At 43.3% G+C, this 20,691-nt stretch overlaps 2 protein-coding genes across 2 annotated transcripts in view; one reads left to right on the top strand and one right to left on the bottom strand.

Annotated features, from left to right (window-relative positions):
• The window catches only part of Ccdc175 (coiled-coil domain containing 175), a 464,210-nt gene extending 457,797 nt beyond the window's left edge, over positions 1–6,413 (top strand). The window contains exons 18-21 of the mRNA XM_032907915.1: positions 615–658; positions 1,313–1,496; positions 5,656–5,778; positions 6,285–6,413. Of these exons, the coding sequence (XP_032763806.1) occupies positions 615–658; positions 1,313–1,496; positions 5,656–5,778; positions 6,285–6,286 (353 nt within the window). The 3' untranslated portion in view covers positions 6,287–6,413. The remainder of the gene's footprint in view (positions 1–614; positions 659–1,312; positions 1,497–5,655; positions 5,779–6,284) is intronic.
• Positions 6,170–20,658, bottom strand: Jkamp (JNK1/MAPK8 associated membrane protein). Its single transcript, XM_032907921.1, has 7 exons — positions 20,320–20,658; positions 17,195–17,286; positions 16,488–16,642; positions 13,283–13,489; positions 9,849–10,030; positions 8,701–8,777; positions 6,170–7,093 (listed from the first exon to the last, which is right to left on the bottom strand). Exons 1-7 carry the CDS (start codon positions 20,321–20,323, stop codon positions 6,875–6,877), a joined length of 936 nt encoding a protein of 311 aa, XP_032763812.1. The 5' UTR covers positions 20,324–20,658; the 3' UTR covers positions 6,170–6,874.
• Between the last annotated feature and the right edge of the window lie 33 nt (positions 20,659–20,691).

Below are 20,691 nucleotides of genomic sequence, written 5' to 3'. Positions count from 1 at the left end.
CCTGTTCCTATGTCTGAAGTGATGCGGCTCTCAAATGTGCCTCGGGGAAACTGTTGGCCAGAACACAGCCTTGTGGTCTCCACACATAGCTACTGGACTCCAAGGAAAGCATCTCAGGAGAAGAGTGTGGAAGCTCATGGTATTGACATGACCTAGCCTTGGAAGTCAGAGTGTTACGCCCACATGACTCTCGGGCTAACAGAGCTATTCTAGAACAAGGAGGAGATGCTGTCAGCACCAAGATGCTAGAGGCTGAATGAGGAGGTGCAGTGTGGAGCCACCTTTGGAATTTGTGGTCTGCTAAGCATCTACTCAAGTTTCCTACTCATTGTCTTATGCTTATTGGGCTAAGGGCTTCGTGTGTTCGGGAAGTTAGTTCTCTTTCTACCTGAGGTTTAACTTAGGGTCTTTATATTAACTTTATGCCATAAGTTCAAGATGAAGTAGAATTTATTCTCTCTCTCTCTCTCTCTCTCTCTCTCTCTCTCTCTCTCTCTCTGTGTGTGTGTGTGTGTGATTCTAAAAATAGAAAGTCTTAGACAAAAATAACTTAAGACTTTTAATTATTAAGATAGTAATATTGTTTTACTAACCATTACATTTAAATATTTCAGCACAGTATTCAGATCTGCTGGCAGAATTTCAAATCAAAATTAAGGTGAGGGTTCTTTCTGCATTGTTTTGCATATCATGTCTCCCAAAGAATTCATCTCCTATTTAAAAGTGTGTATGTGTGTGTGAGTGTGTGTGTGTGTGTATGTGTGTGTGTGTGAATGTGTATGTGTGTATGTGTGTGCACATGCACGTAACTAGTATGTACTCATGTACATATGGATGGAATTGTTAAAATGCAGAAGGATGACAGGGTGGTGTTCCCATCACATCCATTGTGCCAAACATTACCACAAGATCTTATTCCTTTCAGAAACTATCTTCTTATAGCACTGCTCGGTGTCACCGGCCAGAAGTCCCGCCCTCACCCTTCCCTGCTTCTTCTTCTTCTTCCCCCTCTTTCCGTTCCTCCTTTGTCTTTGCAATCTCACGTACACACATCTGGTCTTCAGGTTCTGCTGTGAGTTCTGGGCTCACTCTGTTTTTTACCAGCTGTTTACCCCCCATCCCCTCCTCACTGTAGGTAGGAAAGGAACCAGGTAGTTTACTTGGAATCCTACCTCTTCAGAGCCCTAAAAGTTACCTTGTGTGACCAATAACAATTTTTCATAGTAACATTTTCTCTGGAAATAATCCACTCGGAATGTTACTCATCTTGTTGTAATTTATATCTGCACACCCCAAATGCTATTCCTTTAAGGAACTGGTGTCCACTGGAGAAGAAACTTTGCAAGAAATTAAGTCTCTGGCATCGAGGCTGCGGTACAGGGATAAGAAGATCGAGTCCATTAGCGCCTGGCTCCTCGGGGGAATCGAAAGGCTGCGCGGTCTTATGGAAGAGGAGTCACCATCTAGCCTCAGTAAAGAGGACCTTCAGAAGGACGGTAATGTAGCACTTCTGGCCACCTTCTAGCAGTAGCTAGTGATGTCAAAATAAGGGGGTCCTCAGGGACTGGTCCTCAGAGGAAGGAAAAGGAGAGTGCTCCCTGGTGCTGGGCCTTCAGAACAGCGGTCAAGTCTTCCTTTCCCTTGAGAAAATTTTCAAGAGAACTACATTTCTTCATGATTAAAAACAGAAACTAAACAATTTGTTTTTGAGATGAGATCTCACTAGTGTGGTGGTAACTCAGAATCTTCCTGCCCGGACTCCCTGAGTGCTGGGTTTATAGGCGCAAGCCACCACATCTGATTCAGAAACATTCTTTGTTTAAAAAAAAAAAAATGTGTGCACATGCATACATGCAGGCAAACACTCAGGCACAGAAAGTACAAAACAAAATAAACCATTAAACAAAACAAAGACAAAGCTATACCATTTAGAGCCAATAAAATATGACTGTCAACAAGCATTTACCGACCTCCTATTCTGTGTCAAGATACCTAGGTTACCACAGGGAATGAAACACTCCCTGCTCAAATGGGATTCACAAGTCCAGTACAGAGCGTGACAGCTCTTCCAAGTCTCTGTAGCAGTTAGGCAGTTGTGTCTGCCGTTACCCATTAGGCTGTAACTTGCCCTCTGATGATACAGTAGAAGGATATCTGGAATCATTGAAATGTATATTAATTCCTGCATATGCCACAAGTGGGGCATCAGAAGTGTGAATGAATTAAGTGGTGGCTGGGTTAAGGAGTCAGGAGTTAGGGGCTCTGAAGTCGGGGAAGCTGAGCCATGCTCTGGAGGAGATCACAGGCTTGCCATGGGGCACGGGGCAGAATGTGGGCTGGAAGCCAGGTGGGCTTGTGCTCCTGACCTTTCTCACGTTTCCTGGTTATAAAGTTAGAGAGAGGGGGAGGGGGAGGGGATGGGGGTTTCAGAGAGGAAAGGGGGCAAGGGGATAAGATTTGAAACGTAAATAAATAAAATATCCAAAAAAAGTTAGAGAGACAACAAACAACAGTTATTAAAGATCAAACCAGTGTTGACTGTTCATCGGGTGTCTGGAGTCCCCCACCGTCCCAGGGAAGCGAGCACCACTTGGCCCTTGAATTACTCCACCTTACAGCCATGGAGTCTCTGACTTGTGAATTGCTTGCATTTCTCTAGAAGTCCTGGACTGCTTCCAGTTCAGCAGCCCTCTGCTGCCCACTCTTGGACATAACATGTCAGTACAATCCTTCAGGCCCTGCCCTCCTCCACGCCCACTACACTCGCTTCCCCTGGGCAAGAGAAAGGATGGATAGAATTAATAGTTCTCTTCTCCTGGAGATAAAGGGGCAGAGACCAAGCTCTCTGATTGGATGCTGAAAGCACATAGAAATGTCAGAGACAGGTGCAGATGTGAGCTGGCCAAGAGCCCAAGTACGATTGGAAAGAAGAATGAGTAGGTTGTCAGAATGCTGAATGCCAGAACTCACCCGAAAACTGTCAATTAACTTTGTACCTTTTCTGTTTTATAAGCAGAAATGCACATATATCTAAACCAGACAGTAACTGTACAGATAACTTTTAAATTATTAAAAAATGGTTTGGGCCAAAGGGAGGGCTCAGTGGGTAAAGGTCCTTAGCCATCAAGCCTGAGGGACAACCGTGTCTAATTCCTGAGACCTATATACAATATATACCCTACAAATTGTCTTCTGAGCTCTGTATGCATTGTGGCACATTGCTATACTCACTGCGTAACACCCATGCATGTGCAGGGACACACACACACACACACACACACACACACACACACACGCACAGGCACACAAACACACACATGCACAGACACACACACAAACTCATACCCATATGCAAGCTCACACTCACATACACATACATTCACACACTTCACACATACATACACAGAAAGAGAGAGAGAGAGAGAGAGAGAGAGAGAGAGAGAGAGAGAGAGAACGATTACAACTTTTTTTTTTTTCTTTTTTGAGCTAGGGACCAAACCCAGGGCCTTGCGCTTGCTAGGCAAGCGCTCTACCGCTGAGCTAAATCAAACACCCCCACCCCCCACCCCCCCGGTTACAACTTTTAAAGAACTTTTTTGGGGGTTGGGGATTTGGCTCAGTGGTAGAGCGCTTGTTGCCTAGCAAGTGCAAGGCCCTGGTCGTCCCCAGCTCCTAAAAAAAAAAGAAAAAAAAAAAAAACAAAGAACTTTTTTTCATAATTTTTCACTTAATTTCAAGTCAGAATGCAAATGAATTTGAATATACTCACAATCTCTTTCTTGTATTTATCTGTATTTTAAAGTTAGCATTCAGAGTAACAGGCTCCTGTGTGCCATTCCCATACATAACTAGCCTTGGCTGAACCTCTGTACTCATCTGTTCCTCTCTCCATCTGCAAGACCCACTCTCATGTGTACCCTTCTCCCCTGCTCACCCCGTCCACACAGGGTGTGGTCATTTCCACCTTCACATTACATGTGTTTCCGCTGTCTCCTGGTTCCCTCCTTTGCGGTCTCCCCCTCCACCTTCTACAGGCCCCTTTCTAGCTTCCTGTCATCTCTTCACACCGACTCCCCCATGAAATGCACATTTAGAAAAGGTAAAAGCTCAGAAGAGGTCATGTCGCATTTGATTTTTCCAAGCCTGCAACCCCACTTACTATCCACTCTCACTCATTTTCCTACCAATGTTCTCATTTCTTTTTCCTTTATGATGGAATAAGACTTGAGTGTATACACATCCCCCCCTTTCATTATCCATCTGAGGATTAATGTCTAGGCTGATTCCCTTCCTTCCTACTGTGAACACAGTGGCAGCAAGGGCAGATGTGCACACCTCTGTGGTTGGATATGGAACGGTGGAGCTGAGTTCTATGGCAGCTCTGTTTCTAAACACACACACTGGTCATTTGCATTTCTATTGAGAACTATCTATTCAGCCAAAATTCCAGCTCTCTGGAGCATTCGGTTGCACACGGGTGTTTTGTATTGATCAAATAATACTTTCCTCGAAGAAGACCTTTGTTTTAAAGACTTTGAAAAACCAATTCTTAGCATTGTCAAAGTTGCCTTTTCATTTTCTGATGGAACAGTGGCTCAATACTATTATGCCCATTTTAATTTTATAGTTACAGCAGAATTAGTATGTCAGAGAGAAAAGTAAAGTGAAATCATTTGTGGAGTAGTTATCTTGCAAACCCCCTCCCCACCCCCCCACCCCCCGCACAAGCCCTGCCCCACGAGACTGAGGCAGCCTGGATCCAGAGGTTCAAGATTACCCAGGCTATAGAACCAGACAGTCTTGGGGAAGCCAAGCCTAACAAACCAACCCAGAAATGTCCCTCAGAAACACTAAGCTCCAGGTAAGGAAGACCTCTAAGCCAGTGGTTCTCAACATTCCACATGGAGGGCGGAAGAAAGAAAGCCCCCTTGAGGCCACATCCTAGACCAGCTTGCCATGAGTACCCTGGGGTGAGGTCAGGCATGTCTTGCTTTTTAAACTGCTCCATGGCTCCAGTGAGCAGATACATCCTTTCAACTCATAGTTTTGGATAAATATGTTGTTAAAATCATCAAGAAATCCAAATTAAGAGAGTATTTTTGCCTTTTAAATTACTCACGTCTGAATAGCAAAAGAATTACCTGAGCCCACAGCATAAAAGATGAAAGCTGAGCTAGGATGAGAGTGATTTTGCAAATTGATTGATTGACTGATTGATTGATTGATGATTGGTTTTCTGAGACAAGGTCTCACTTCGTAGCCTGGCTATCCTGAAGCTTGCTCAGTAGACCAAGGCTGGCCTCGAACTCCCAGATTCACCTGCCTCTGCCTCCTATTTTCCATATCTTTAATAAATACATTTTATCAAACGTTCTAACATGAACAGTTAGCATGGCTATATTGGTAACTTTGTTTCCATAAAGCAGATTGTAGATTGCATATATTGAGGATCCCTAACAATCTCTGCCTTTGCAGAATTTTTTTTTGGATGACTTCTCTTATACTTTTTTTGCTAGAACTGAACATAGGAGAGTAACTGTCAAAACAGTTTCAAATGCACTTAGCAGACAAGTCACCTCTCATGTAAGGATTCTTGGAGAGACTCAGCATTTTAATAATCATTAATAACCACGAAACCCCAACTTTTCCTTACAGGAATGAAGCAAAAGGAGGAAAAAACACTTCGTTTCTCACCGTCCCTGCATACTAGGAGAGACACATTAAGCAGGACCTGCAAAATGATAAAGAAACGATCGAGGAGCCCCAAAAACAAGCCGTGTGAGTGCTCCTACATCCCCCTTTTCACTATCAGTCCTCAGAGTTGCCTTGAGCATCGGGGACTTACCTTTCACACCACAAATGGATACACACGGGCAGATTTTTAGGCTAAGGGTCTTGGTTTGTTTGTTGGTTTCCTTGGCTATGAGCCTCTCAAAGCCCTCAGAGTATGAACATGATAGCTTACCCACCCAAAACCAGCCACAGGGACCGTCTACGAATCTCATACGTATTCATTCTGTCTGAGACTCCAGTCCCAAGAGCCTGCCTCCGAAATGTCACGACTGGAAAAACGTCTCAGGATCACTACAATGTGGTCTGCACGGCTTGTCTTAAGAAATGGATATGAGAGAAGGGAGTGTGTGTATTTATTCAGTAGACAAAAGAAATGTGACTCTTTCTTAACACTTTTAATCACTTCCATAATCGCTGTACTGAGAAAGAATGCTCAGAAAGAACATTGAGTTATTTTACAGTTAGACTCCTTACTGTTTTCTTCTTTACAGGAACAAGCATCTGAACAAGTCTTCAACCAAACTGTCTCTAAACAGGAAGTCTGTTATATAAATTATGCTTTATTTTTATAATATTACTAAAACACTGTATTGGTGAAAATAAATAGACATTGACAAAGACATCCCTTGTTCTGTTTTTGCCGTCACATTCCACGAGCACATCTGCCTTTGCAGTTCCTTCTAGGTAAAGAGCCAAATGCACAGAGGGCAGAAGGCAGAACGATACCACAGCCAGGGGGTTCCAATAGACTTCTGAAGGGTTTGTCACAAAAGCAGAAGAGACACCATTAGCACAGATATTCAGAAACATGGCGGAGCAATTACAACTGTCTGCCTGGGCTTCCGGTGCAATAGGTAAGGTACATGCAGTACAGTAACATGAGGTCATGTGATTTCCAAGTCAGACCCCAGGTCCGATAAGTCAAAAGATAAAACCCAAGCATATACTAGCTGGACAATCTTCTTCCCATGTGTGAAAGAATGCTATTAATACATTTTAAATTCTTCTTTACTTGTTTGTAATTAAGAATACTTTTGGGGATTTTTTTTGGTTTTGGGTTTTTTTTGGCATTTTATTATATTCAGTGTCCATTGGCCCCTTCTGAGAGTATCCGTGATGGTTCGGTAAATTTTGCAGTGAACAAGTAAAACAGAGCTGGTGTCGGTACCAAAGCCAAAAGCGGTAGGTCGTGTTCGAGCCTGTCCACTCTGGAGATGGAGACAATTCCATAGGCGTGCAGTAGCCAGTGGCTGAAGAGAACGATAAGTCTTTTCTTCCTGACCAGAAGATCATAGCAGTTCTATGTGATCATGGTGTAAGAGAAAAGAGAAACAGGATTAGTATACCCAGCTAAACCACCAGTCATTACACACTCATGGCCAGGACTCTGAATGCTTGAGCTAAAAAGGACTTCAGAACTGCCCCAATCACCAGCCACCACACTGTCCACACAGTCACACAGGCCCTCAGCAGCCACACTTGGCTTAGAGCACTTCTCTGGGTCCTTGTCTACATCACCATTTACCCAGAGAACACAAGCTTCTGGGGATAGCCATGAACTAGGAGAGGAAGTGCCCAGAGCACGGTCTCTCTGTTCAGGCTGACTGCAGCTCCATAAACTCACTTCCTGACTGAGGTCTCCAGTATCTGCTGTCTGAATATACTCAAGTCAACACAAATGGACTCATTTATTATCCGATTTTCTTTCAATCTTTAGTGCCATGTGATAACATGGAAACTTAAAGGATCAAATCAATATAAAATCAGTATCTAAATGTTCTAGTAGAATGTTCAGTGGGTTACTCCAACTTTCCCTCACACTTCACTCACTCGTGGGCTTGTCTAGCCCTGGACTGTCTGTCTTGGGATTCAGGGCCCTGTTTACAACTCCTGAACACAGAGCTAACTGAAAGATTCAAACATCTTACAGAGCAGAGACACATGGGGGCAAGGAACCAAAGGAGTTCCAAGATCTAGAAAAGCAGTGTTCATTTGTAACTACACATAATTTATTCAAATATTCCAATGCACCTTGATCTTTTCCGGGTTGATGAAAAGTCAAAACCAATTTTCTATCTTCTCTGATTAATCCAGTTGCGATGCTGATAAAGCATCAAGCATTCTGTTCAGTTCATTATCTACCTAGGGTGTGGCCACACCTCAACTGTCACCAGTGTAGAAAAAGTGGTGCCAACAGCCATCTCTCAAGAGTTAACATGTTTTCTCTGGTTGTCCTTTTGAACATAAGAAGTGTGAGAACACACACGCTAAATGACACGTGCAGCAGATCTGCCGCGGCACAGCGTGGAAGGGTCAAAGCATTAGTCCTTTAAGTCCTTGGGAGCTCTGACCCAGATAGAACCTCCAATCAGAGCTGTTGGCGTACTAAGTGGAAATAACAAGGTGAATGTGCTATCTTAAGATAAAGCGGAGTCCAGAGCCACACAATCTGAAAGAAGATTACAGAAGAGATACCTCAGACCACCCACTGATGAAGTCTCATGAAGACATTTGCCTCGCTAGGATGTCAAATACAACATTACCCTCATCACTTGTTCATACGGTTAACTTCTTAATACCTTAGTTCCTTAAAACTAAGATATTTTAAAAAGTGATGGTGAGGGTTAGAGGCTGTTTCACTTTACAACAATTACGTTAAATCACTTTTCTTCATCTTGTTGGGTAAGAGCTCTGACTACTTCCCTAATTTCCCAAGGAAAGATGCAACGCGGCCCACACAACCTCTCGTGAAATCGACTAAGAGGTACAGGTAACATCTATCAGCCAAGAACCACTGACCAAGTTAGTGTACCCCACCATATATCATATCACCATTCCACTCAATTGTCAATTTTTATTTAAAACAAAAAACAAAATAAAACAAGCAAAGGAAAACCCATGTCCTACCTCTATTTCAGAAGCAGACATGTACACAGCCAGGGTGACCAGAGACAACACTAATATAATGTATGGGAAGGCGTAATCTGGAAAAGAGACAGACCTTAGAGACTAATCATCAGCTGGACACAGCTCTTCTGAAGCTCCCCAGATGGACTGACAGCCAGTTCCTTATGGATTATAAATAGCTGTGGCCTTGTAGGCCAGTCTCATCTCACCTCCGAGCTCACAGCTGTGATGTGCAAACAGCACGGACCGAGTAGCAATGCACAGCTTTGCCACTGTTCTCATAAAATTTTATAAGCAGTAAAAGCATATGAGTTTCATAACATTTTTACATGGCAACAAGTTTGGTTGTTTTAATTTTTTTTCTCAATCTCTTAAAAAATGTAAATCTAACCATGGTCACCTGTCAATAGCTAAGAGATGTGAGGCAGCTGAAGGGTTCATTGAAAAGATTAACTTCTCTCCCATGCATCTAGACAGATACGAGTACCAAACAAGAGAATTGAGGGACACTCAGTTCTCTGTGCTTTGTGATCCAGAAAAGGAGCCTTGGTTGAGAAGACTAACCGGAAGAGTGACTCAGCTTTCATTAGCTTTAGGAAAGTTCACTTATCGTCAAACTTTCTAGGTAATTCTCCTTTGGTGTTCTTCCTGTCAGAATTCTGGAAATTTCTATTTCAAACGCAGCATAGCAATAATGTCTTGGGCAAGAAAAGTCCTCCCTACAAAAATTACCATTCTCCTTTTCCTACCATGTCCGACTGTACAGCACACAAAATAGGCAAACTGAGAAAAGACACCTTTAATCACTTCAATGCAATTATTTTAAAATAACTTCAATTCATAAAACTTCCAATTACGGGGTTGGGGATTTAGCTCAGTGGTAGAGTGCTTGCTTAGCAAGCGCAAGGCCCTGGGTTCGGTCCCCAGCTCCAAAGAAAAGAAAAAAAAAAAAACAAAACAAAACAAAAACTTCCAGTTACTCTACAAAGCACATTTGGAACAAGTGGGTGCGTTAATCAGGACATGGTGGCCAGAAATCTCAATTACCAGCAGGCCTGTTCAGCTTAGTTAGAACTGAGTTACTAATATGTAGGACTTTTTATGTTAGTGATTGTGTCCTCAGTCAGCCATTACAAAGAACAACTTACATAGGAGGCCCCCACCAACCGCCTGCAGCACGGTTAAAATGGGAAAGAAGTAAAGTGCGGCATAAATGCTTTTGAACCGGTCAGACTTGCCGAGTCCGCATGCGATCTTCTTCACCAGGAGAGGCCGGAGCAGCATCATTAACACCAAGCAGAAGGCGTAGTAAACAAACACGATGGTGTATCTGTAAAACAAGGGACTTGTGATATCTGTATGCATCAAACCTTTATCCTTGACGGCCTTAAATCAAAGACCTTAAAAGAGTCAAAACTCTGTTAGGCCTACTCCCTAAGACAGTCAGACTCGTGAAAGGGGACAAGCAAACACACACACTGTTTCGCTTGTTTATTTGTTGTTTGTTTATGAGGTTTGGTGTATTTGAAAATATATCTCAAAAATCCTAAACCTGTCGTGGGAGAGATGGCTCAGCAGTTCCGAGCACTGGCTGCTTTTGCAGAGGACTTGGGCTCAGAGCCCAGCACCCACAAGGCAGCTCCCAACCACCGAAAACTCCGGGCTAAATAAAATATACACTCACTTTATCTAAAATTAAGTCACATACATTTATCGCTAGTCACACTGATAGTATTTATATCAAGTCAGGGGGAAAATGGCAAACGGATGCTGAGCCCTCTTTCTGTGCCCAGTAACAGCGACTCCTATTTTAAACTCTGCTGCCTTTAAAATTCTATTGATGATAAGGAAGCTAATGGGAATTGTTGAGGTTTATTAATCCAGGATAGACATAAACAAATAGTAATACAATATGGGGGAGAGTCCAGATACGGCTAGCTATGTCAGCTAAAAGGGGAACTGAATTATAGGTGGTTATGGAAGAGACTTCAAGGCTTGTTTTGTGCTGATAAAGTTAACTGCACATTCTAGACTCTTCTCTAGGTGATTCAAGCTATCATTGGTCTCTCTTGTTTTTGTTAAATACTTACCTCAGCTGAAGCGCTAGGCATGCAGCACGACACATGTGTGCCCACGTCGTGTTGCCTGTGTGTATTTACGTCTGAGTGAACGTATGCCCTACATGTGTGCCATCAGTGGCTACCAAAGGGCTCCAGAGCCCCTGTAAGTGAGGATGCAGGTGGTTGTAAGCTGCCTGACGTGGGTGTGGGAACTGAACTCGGGTCCTCTGTAAAACATTATACGGTCTTAACCGCTAGCCATCTCTGCAGCCCCAGGAACGATTTCTAAAAGTAAAATTCAAACGAAATCCATAGTTCAAACTACTTACCTATACTATTAAAAGTTTTAAAGTCTTCTTTGTCTCCAATGAACTTTTGCCACTGTATGTTTTAATCGATACATGCAGTCATTGAGATGCCTCATTCACATGTGTCTGCTATGTTATCTACTAAAATTCTACAAGTCCTTAGCACAGCGTGTGAAAAGAAATACTTGCAGCTAAGTTACAGCCTACAATGCAATAAACCAGCAGAGGACATTATTAGTTTTTATCAAGTACAGTTATCTAGAGGCACGTAAAAGTAATTTGAAGGTCATAAAGCTTGGCAGAAGAAACGATTTTCATATTTTCATATCCGGAAATGTGAGTCACTCTTTATACGCTCACAAGGCCATGTGTTTGGCAATTGACTGTTAAGAACTTGATCATGGGTTGGAGACGGCTCTACAGTTAAGAGCACTGGCTGCTCTTGTAGAGGACTTGGGTTTGGTTCCCGCACCCACACAACCTCTTCTAACTTTAGTTTCAGGGATTTGGTCTCCATGGGCAACAAGCACATATGTGGTACACATACATACATGCAGCCAAAAATCCACCCATATAAAATAAAGAAGAAAAGTCTTTAGAAAATAACTTGATAAAAAAAAATTTTCATTGAGCACATATATATTGGAAACTTGCTCCAATAACAAGAACAAAATAACTATTTTTCTAGTCTGCCTTTACTAAGAAAAACATACCAAATTGCTAACAATTCAAAGAAATTCTAAAAATGGAATAGTATGGTAGAGTGTACAGAGTCTTATGAATTTGCTCTTTGAAAACAGCACATCAGTCTGGCAAGATGGCTGAGCAGGTAATGTGTTCAATCCTTAGGAGTCACGTGACAGACGGAGAGACCTAAGCCCTGCAGGCTGTTCTCTGACCACCACACGGTGCTGGGGCATGCACGTGCATTCACACACATAAATAAACATAGTGTTCTGATGAAGACTACTGTCATTTGCAAAAGACGAACAAAAGACAAAGCCAAACCCTAGTGGAAAATAGTCAATAATGGTGGCTTGTACTACTGAACACCCATATGTGCAGGACACCACGACTGATGCGGCTAATGGAGCCATTTGCCCCTCGCAGCACCCTAGAAGACATTGTTCTCACTTGCCAGTGCAAAGACTGAACTGGTATGACATTGTTACCATACCCGTGTTAGTGTAACTGACAGACCCGGAATTCAAACACAGGCTGTTTCTGTTTCCAGAGCCCACATTTTTTCCCTATGTGTCGAATAGCACATCTCTATTACATATCCCCAAGGGTTTTCCTTTAACCTCTTTTTTTAAAAACTCTATGAAACAGAAAACATATTCTCAAGTATATATGTGTGCATGTAAGTATATATTTTGTATTCTATGGCAAAAAATACTTTTCCTTCTATACCTAACAATACAGTTTAGTAGGAGAGCCCCAGCATGCCTGAGGTGCCAGGTTTATTCCCCAACACAATACACACAACACACATACAAACACACAATACATACATGCACACAACACATACAATACACACATACACTTACACACATACACATACTCACACAACATACATTCTCCCTCACTCCCTCCTTCTCTCCCTCTTCCTCTCTTTCCTTCTCTCTCTCTCAGCACACTCTCTCTCAGCAAAGCAGTATATACGTGGAAACCCAGGACTCAGGAGGCTAGGGCAGGATGAGATTAAAGACAGCCTATCACATATAGTGAGACCATGTCCTAAAAATAAAGATCATGAAGGTTTGTACATGCGCGGCCCAGGGAGTGGCACTACTAGGGGGTGTGCTTTGTTGGAGTAGGTGTGTCACTGTGGGCATGGGTTTTAATACCCTCACTCTAGCTGCTTGGATGCTAGTCTTCTCCTAGCAGTCTTCAGATGAAGGTGTAGAACTCTCACGCCTGCCTGGATGCTGCAATGCTCCCACCTTGATGATACTAAACTGAACTTCTGAACCTGTAAGCCGGCCCCGGTTAAATGTTGTCCTTATAATAAGAGTTGCCTTGGTCGTGGTGTCTGTTCACATCAGTAAAACCCCAGTAAGACATGATCTTTCCTCCTATTATACTCCGTATGCACCCAGAGAAGAAGTTAATTTCTACTATCTCATCTAGGAGTTCACAATGACCAATCTTGATCAATGGAATTTATGACCACTTCTTTCTCCATGGTCCTGGGCCTAAATGAATACGTACAGTGGGTAGACGGCTTCGTGAGTGCAGTGCACCGTGGTGACATAATCTGGACTTGGGTTGTAAAGCATCGTGTACCAATCAGAAAGCATCAGTACGCGGCAGGAGCGGATGTAGAGGACGCCCACAGGGTCGCTCACGAGCAAGGTGATGATGGCTGCCATGGTGCATTCAAACAGCGCGGTGATGTGCTGGAAAAGGGCACTGGAGCTGAAAGAAACAGGACAGGCAAGGCTTCAGTCAGGGGCGCGTTAGACATGGCCCTCGACGTCTCAGTGACAATCCTGAAGCTACACTCTTCAAAGTGCACAAAAGCTAAACACATCAGCACCTCAGACAAGCCTGTTGGTATGGTCTGAAGGTCTGCCATTCTAGAAGATTAGTCTGTTCAACGAGGGAGTTAGGATCTTCTTCGTCCCTTCTGCATGTAAGGACACAGAGGGAGGGTGCACCAGATATATATCCTGATGAGCCACTTCCTAGTTTCCACAGACACAAGTGGTATATTCCAGAATGGTGTCATGGCTCATGGTTATAATTTCAGCACTGGAGAGGCTTACCACAAAAGGCAGAAGGATTACCACAAAATTAGGGCCAGCCTGGGCTACATAGTGTGTTACACATAGATCTAGACTACAGAGTGAGATCCTGTCTCAAAATATTAACTAATTAACCAACAGCCTGATTATTATTTACCTAATTAGCTAGTTAATTATATAACTAAGTACCTGGTTACTTATTAACTAGTTCATTAATTTATTTAATAATCTATGTGTATGTATGTATCTATACTCATGAGTGATTGCCTGGGGCCTGTGGTAGTCAGGAGAGAGTGTCAGACCCACTGCAACTGAAGCTATGGATAAGGGAGTCAGATACCCTGAGAGGGAGCTCCCGACAAAGTTGTAAGCCACCATGTGAATACTGGGTACCAAACCTCCATCCGTTGCAAGAGTAACAAGTGCCTTTAACCAGTGAGCCATCTCTCCAGCCCCTCGTTCACTTTTTGAAAGAGTAGAATCTTTGGGATTGCTTCACTTCTATTCTTTTCCAGATTTCAGTTACAGCCTGAGTGTCACTGAGAACTCCCAATGGGCAGTGCTGGAGTACTTCAGAGACAAAATTACTGCATGCACAGTAGAAATAAACACATGGTATACAATCCAATCTACAACGGACTCTTTATAATTCATACCTCTTCAGGAAAAAGCCAAACCTCGTTCATAATGACAGGAATCCTTTCACCATACTTCAACCCATCTATACTCCACCATGTGATCTTTGAAAATAAAAGTGGATTCCAAAATTCCACTTATAAAACCATGGCCCTAACTGCATGGTATTTCAGTCTATGAGATCCACGTACATGACTGTGGACCCACGGTGTTCTCCATGGACCTTGTGGCTGTTGTTGTTTAAGCATGTTCTGTGATGCCTGCACAGTGGCGGGAGCATTTGATGATACACTCCTCAGGTCTGTGTCGCTACACCTGATAGAAGACTTTACCTCAGGACTTCTTCTGCATCTCAGAAAAGACCCTCCTTCCCACCACTCTCTGATACCCCCTGGCCACGCTAAGCTGCTTTGAGTGGCTCTGCACCTCCACACCAATGGACAGGCTCCACCCTCTACCTTGTGTTTCATCTACGTGGCCAACCCTGTGCTCTTTACCATCAGCTGTGGAGCTATACCCTGTCAGAGCAGTCAAACGAATGAGGATGAACAGTGAGCGATGCCTAGGGGAGCTGAGAGTGGCTCTAGGAATGAAAGCGGAGGCCTTTTACCTCAGGTGCACTTTGTTCCCTGGGCTGTTCTTGGACATGATTTCATGCATCCTGGGACCAACGTTTACATTTAATTTATAAGACATGTTTCTTCCTGTCGGATGTCAGAATACAGCTGTAAGACCCAATATGCTCAGTGTACTTTGTCTGGATACGGCCTCTGCCTTGCTTTCATGCTCTCCCAGATGCACTCTAGAGCATGTGCCAGGCTGTTATGTGTAACTTGTCTGTCCTGAGAAAGTTCTGGAAAGGGCTGCTCTGTTAGTATTTAGTATGTGCTTACTGATGGTTATTTCTGAATCAAACGACCTTCCTTGGATCATTGCTCTCTTTGTTACAGCCGTGTATAAAAGTGCACTGAAATTGAGGTAAGGCTGTCTGCAGCATCAGACTGGAGTCTGCCCCATTCTTTTGGGTCCTCGGATCCCAGGTCTCGCAGACAGCTGACAAGTTGTCAAGCCCCAGCTTTAGGAACTCTCTATTAGACTCCTAAGTCCCAAGGCTCGGGACCCAGGCCATACTTCTCCTCTGTCAGTCTCCTCTCAGTTCTCACCACACTCATTTCTGCCTCTGTAACACCAGGCAGCAAAAAGGGTCTGGAGAAAGTAAAAACTCCAAAGCAGGAAAAATTCACAAAAGTAGAGGCATTAAAACTGCTAAGGCTGAGACAGCTAAGGAAGACTGCCTCCCTGCTCCCTGCAGAGGACCAGGTACATATCTGTCGAGAAACTCCACGTTCTGGCCTCCATCCACCTTCAGTATTACCTTTTACATTACCACTTACAACTTACCCTTGACACTGCAGATCACATGACCCTCCACATCAACAGTCAATCTTTGCTCTACCAAACTCTCTTAGTTTTTCTCCCAAAGTCTTTTGGATCCTTTAGGCTTTCTCTTTCTCTCGATTCTCTCTGACTCCTAAGTGTGTTGACAAGGGTATCTACATCTTTAAGATGGGTTTATATTATCATCAGGTAACTGTCTGTCTTCTCTACTTCTTCTGTCTCTTCCTTTGATCTTCCAAACTTAAAATACACTGCTCAATAAATGCGCCAACAGTGTATAAGCATTCCAGGTCATTAGCATTAAAAAGTTTTAAGGTACTTGTTCTAAAACAGTAACAGCCTGTGATCATAACCAACTTTTGCAGAAACTCGGTAAGTATTATCACTGAGAAATAATGTTCTTTCAAGAGTACTGAGAGAAGCATTAAGGAGAGCATCAATAACACCCACTAAGACGTGCCTTACCACGGCTTTCTTATTACAGGGAAAGAAAACATAGGAACGGAAAGAAAAGCAGGTTGTCCCCTTTGGGACAGGCTGAGGGTGTAGATCAGCAGAAGCCTGTGGACTGGGCATCACAATAAGTGGTCTCTATCCCAGCATTAGCCTATGCAGACACAGTCAAATGTGCTCACCTCTTTTTCCCCGAGTACCATTCAATGAAGAACCAGTGCAAAACGAGTGGAAGCATAGCCATAAATCCAAGGTAGAGCCAGTCATAAAGTTCCGGAGACTCTGTGCAAGGCTGGCAGTATTTCTGTGCATTTGTCCTCTGTCCTCTTGGGCATACCTACAACAAGTAAAACCACTGCTTAATACGCAGATACGGTTTTAGGATCATTCTATAAGGGATCCCATATTATTTTAAACATTTTAGTATGTGTAACTTTTGAAAATTAGCAAAGAAAACCAAACCTGTAAGCAGAATAGAAAGAAATCTCAAAGAGAAAGCGCTTCAAGAAATGCACATCACCTGGGCTGTCTATAACGAAGGCTAAGAAGACGCCTTTCATTTAATCGCTAAAATACTTAATATTCAGTGAAAACCCTTGTTAGTAACATCATTAAAAAAAAACTGTTGCAGAAGTGTTCTAGAGTTGTCATGTTAATTCACTACACGAAACACTTTGCTAAATCATTAAACGGACAATATGAAGTATCTCTTGATGTCTGTGACTGCCAAGAAAGGTTTAATATAGTTACCGCCATGCCAATATAAACAAGGCTTTTATTAATTCCACCCTGTTATACATTCATGAATATGTTTAAAAAAAATTCTACGTGCAAAATGTTTCCAAAGTAAACAGATCTTAAAATGAAATAATATTAACACAGGACTTACCCCGCACTCTCCGTAGATTTCATTTGAGCCATTTTTAAATAATAGGGTCTTCCCACAGTAGAGTCCAAGGCATGCTGGCTGGATATCGACAGCTTTTTAAAAACAAAGGCCAGTAGAGTAACGTCTTCTGTGATCATACATCAGCGTAGCCTGACAACAGCTGAAGTAATTGACACGAACATCTCAACCTCCCTTTAAACGTGTGTAACAGTCAAGTCTTGGTGCGTTTGCTTTGAATTTGTTCGCACTGTGACAGTACAGAAAGTTGTACATGCATCTTGCACTGCACCTCGTGCCAAGGTCTCCAGCCAGCACGGCAAGTTCTAACCCCAGACACCTAACCCCGAGTCTAATCAAAGGCTCTGGGGAGCCAGTCCTATGATTAGACGCTTGAATTTCACTGGTTATGCACTCATAAGAACTCTTTTTAAAAAGTCTCTGCTAAAGACCAGAGAGGTGGCTTTGGTAAAAGCACCTGCTAAGTATGCCTAACTATACCTGAGGGGTTTGACTTCTAGAGTCCATGGTAGAAAAAGGACTACAGAAAGTTGTCTCTTGACCTCCATGTGTGGGCTATAGCAGGCGCACCCCAGTCCCCGACACACACACACCATACATAAGCACACAACTTAAAAAATTAATTAAAATAAATCATGGATAGAAGGTCACTGGTAGTGAGAATTCTGGAATTTTGGTTTCTTTTTTAAAAAACATCAAAATACGTTTTCGCTTTAATCCCAGGCGTGGGGATGTGAGCCGCTCCATAGCAACTGACTATGATTGGCCTCGTGCTCTAGCAGAGGCGTGGTTTTATCAGCTGCAGAGAGTTTCTGCAACTGTGTGACGTTTAGACTTCTGAAAACTTTTCAGAGGATATATAAATGCTAGGGCTTCAGAGGACAGGTGAGGGGGTGTGGTTGGTCGTTCAGGGAGGTTGGTTGAAGTTTGTTAGTAGCTATGCTCAAAGAAGAAACAAGAAAGTAGATTTAGGGATCTCTATCCCCTCCCACCCCCCACCCCCCCGCCATCCTTCTTTCTCTCCTATCTAACAACAGGGGGTGAAACTGGGGGTGGGGGGGCAGAGAATAAATGTCCAGAAAAAGAACCTGTAAAGTAGCAAAGGCCAGCTACAAGCAAGGAAGAAACGAGAAGAAGAAAAAAATAAATAAATACAGAGCTCTCTATTATCTCTCTCTCTCCCACTCTGTGCATTTTCTCTCCTAGCTATTGATAAGGGATGAAACTTGGGAATAAAGGGTAAGAAAAAGGACCCACAAAGTGGCAAAGACTAGCTACAGTTACTATTCCTCATTTTGCCAATCGAGACATTGGGCACACACAGAGACTCAATCTTTGGTCATAACAGAATACATTAACAGAAAAGCTGAACTGTCCACATTCTGAAGAGAGAATTTCAGAGCAGAGGGTAGGTCTTTAAAACAAATCAATTCACCTCCATATAAAAGCAGTATCCTAGCTTTTATCATTTTTGGTGAGGACAAGGATAAATTCCATCAGTGCTGGCATTGAGCTCCTGACCATTGAGAACTGCCTTGCAATCAATTTCTTAAAGGTATAGGGGAAATTAAAAACAGCTCTTTTTAAGACAAAACCCTGAGGATCTCCAAATTATCTAGGACCTCATCCAAGAGAAATTGGAGGCCTCATCCAAGGCCTCTTCTGCATCAGTGACACCTGAGTCTCTTCACCATATATGGCAAATAATGATACATGGACTGTGCTGCTCATACACCATGAAGGTTCTCAGAGGCCATGACAGTGAGGCTGTCTTCCGTAAGGATCTGCTATATGCTGTAAAGTGAATCCAGAACAATGCTGGCCTACATGTGAATTTACACATGTTATTATTACTGAACAATAATTTCCTCAAAATGTTCATCCATTCACAATGTGGAGACTCTAATTTCAAATTCCTATAAACTAGAATTTTTTGTACTTATGTTGCCGAGGGAAAACAGAAAAAGCCTAAAATGTCTCATGTTTGATATTTTCACTTTACCAGGTATCTGATATCTTAAAAAAAAAAAAAAAAGAAAACCCATTCTTATTTTAGAACCTTAAAAAAACTGTTATTATGATAGTATTATGATTTTATGTGTGTTTGTGGTTTGCCTGCATTTATGTCTGCACACCATGTACCAGCAGGGTGCCTGCAAGGCCAAAAGAGGGAGGTCAGAAAAGGGAGTGCCTGAGTTGCTCTATGGGTGCTGGGGCTCAAACCTCATGAAAAGCAGCAAGTGCTCTTAGTCGCTGAGCCATCTCTCCAGCCAGCCCCTTAAGACCTTTTTTTAAACAGCAACTGAATTGTAGTAAACTAAACACATGAAATGAATTATTTCAGGTTTTCTGAGAAGGAAGTTAAGGCACTGGACGCCCCTTCTTGATGGGCTTTGCATCTAAAAGATCTCAAAACCAAGGCCTGAAAATCAGTGCAACAAATAAAAGCAAAGCTTGTTTACCTAACAACAAGAATATGTACAACGATCTTTCAAAGCCTTTGGTGAACTATGACTAAAATGTTGTCCTTGTTTGTTTGTTTTCTGCAAAGTCTAGACCCTTTGTGAAGGGCGCAAAGTATTTACATTTGATGCCCAATGTAATGGTGCATGCCTTTCAACCCAGCACTATGAAGGCAGAGGCAAGTGGTTCTCTACGTTCTAGGTTAGCCTGGTCTACAGAGCGAGTTCTGGTTCGGCTAAGGCTAAACGGACAAACCCTGTCTTGAAAACAAAAAACAAAAATTACATTTGAGGTTGAAAAAGCAAATCCCGTGGCAATTAGCTTCTGCTTCCTTGTCCTACTCTAACTTCTAATTCTGAAGTCACCCACCAGGAATGCTTTCCTGGACAAGTACAAAGGTACTGGATGAAGGAACACAGGAAGGACACAACAAAGTGCTTCAATTCTGCACACACGCACTTCTCCAGTCATTCTGGAACAGACCATCCCAACCCCCGGAGAGGTCAGAGTCGGTGCTCAGGGTAGCAAGGGCAGGGCTGCCCGCCGCGGGAGAGCTGTCGGTCGGAGGCGAGCCCAAGAAAATGCGTTGGAAAAGCAGCAGAGACAAAGACAGAGACACGCCCGCAGCCTAATCGACCACTTACCCATTGGCCACACTAGGTTCCCCAGAGAAGCCGGGAATCAGCCGGTCCAAACACAGCGCCCGAACATCCGGGCCACAGCGCTCCAGCCGCTCCCCCTCCCGAGAGCCTGGCAATCGCTCTGGAACCCCGCCTCTGCTACATTAAGCTCCGAGTCCCGCCCCACCACCGCCTCCCCCACTAGGGGTGTAAGGGATGGCACGCGGCGGACTTCCAGGCCTAGGATTCCCAGAAACCTAGTTTCCTAATCTAGGCTCTCTCTCGCTTCCGGGTTTGAGCTCCGAGGCTCCACCTTTTCCGGGTCCAGACTCAAGACTCGTCCCGGACCAGCCTACAATCTGTACCGGTCTCCATTGCCTCAAGCGTTGACTGGAC

This window comes from Rattus rattus, chromosome 7 (assembly GCF_011064425.1).
Source record: "Rattus rattus isolate New Zealand chromosome 7, Rrattus_CSIRO_v1, whole genome shotgun sequence".
In the NCBI taxonomy this organism is placed as follows: domain Eukaryota; kingdom Metazoa; phylum Chordata; class Mammalia; order Rodentia; family Muridae; genus Rattus; species Rattus rattus.
Note: the sequence above shows the minus strand (reverse complement) of the source record. Positions and strands in the feature narration are given on the sequence as shown.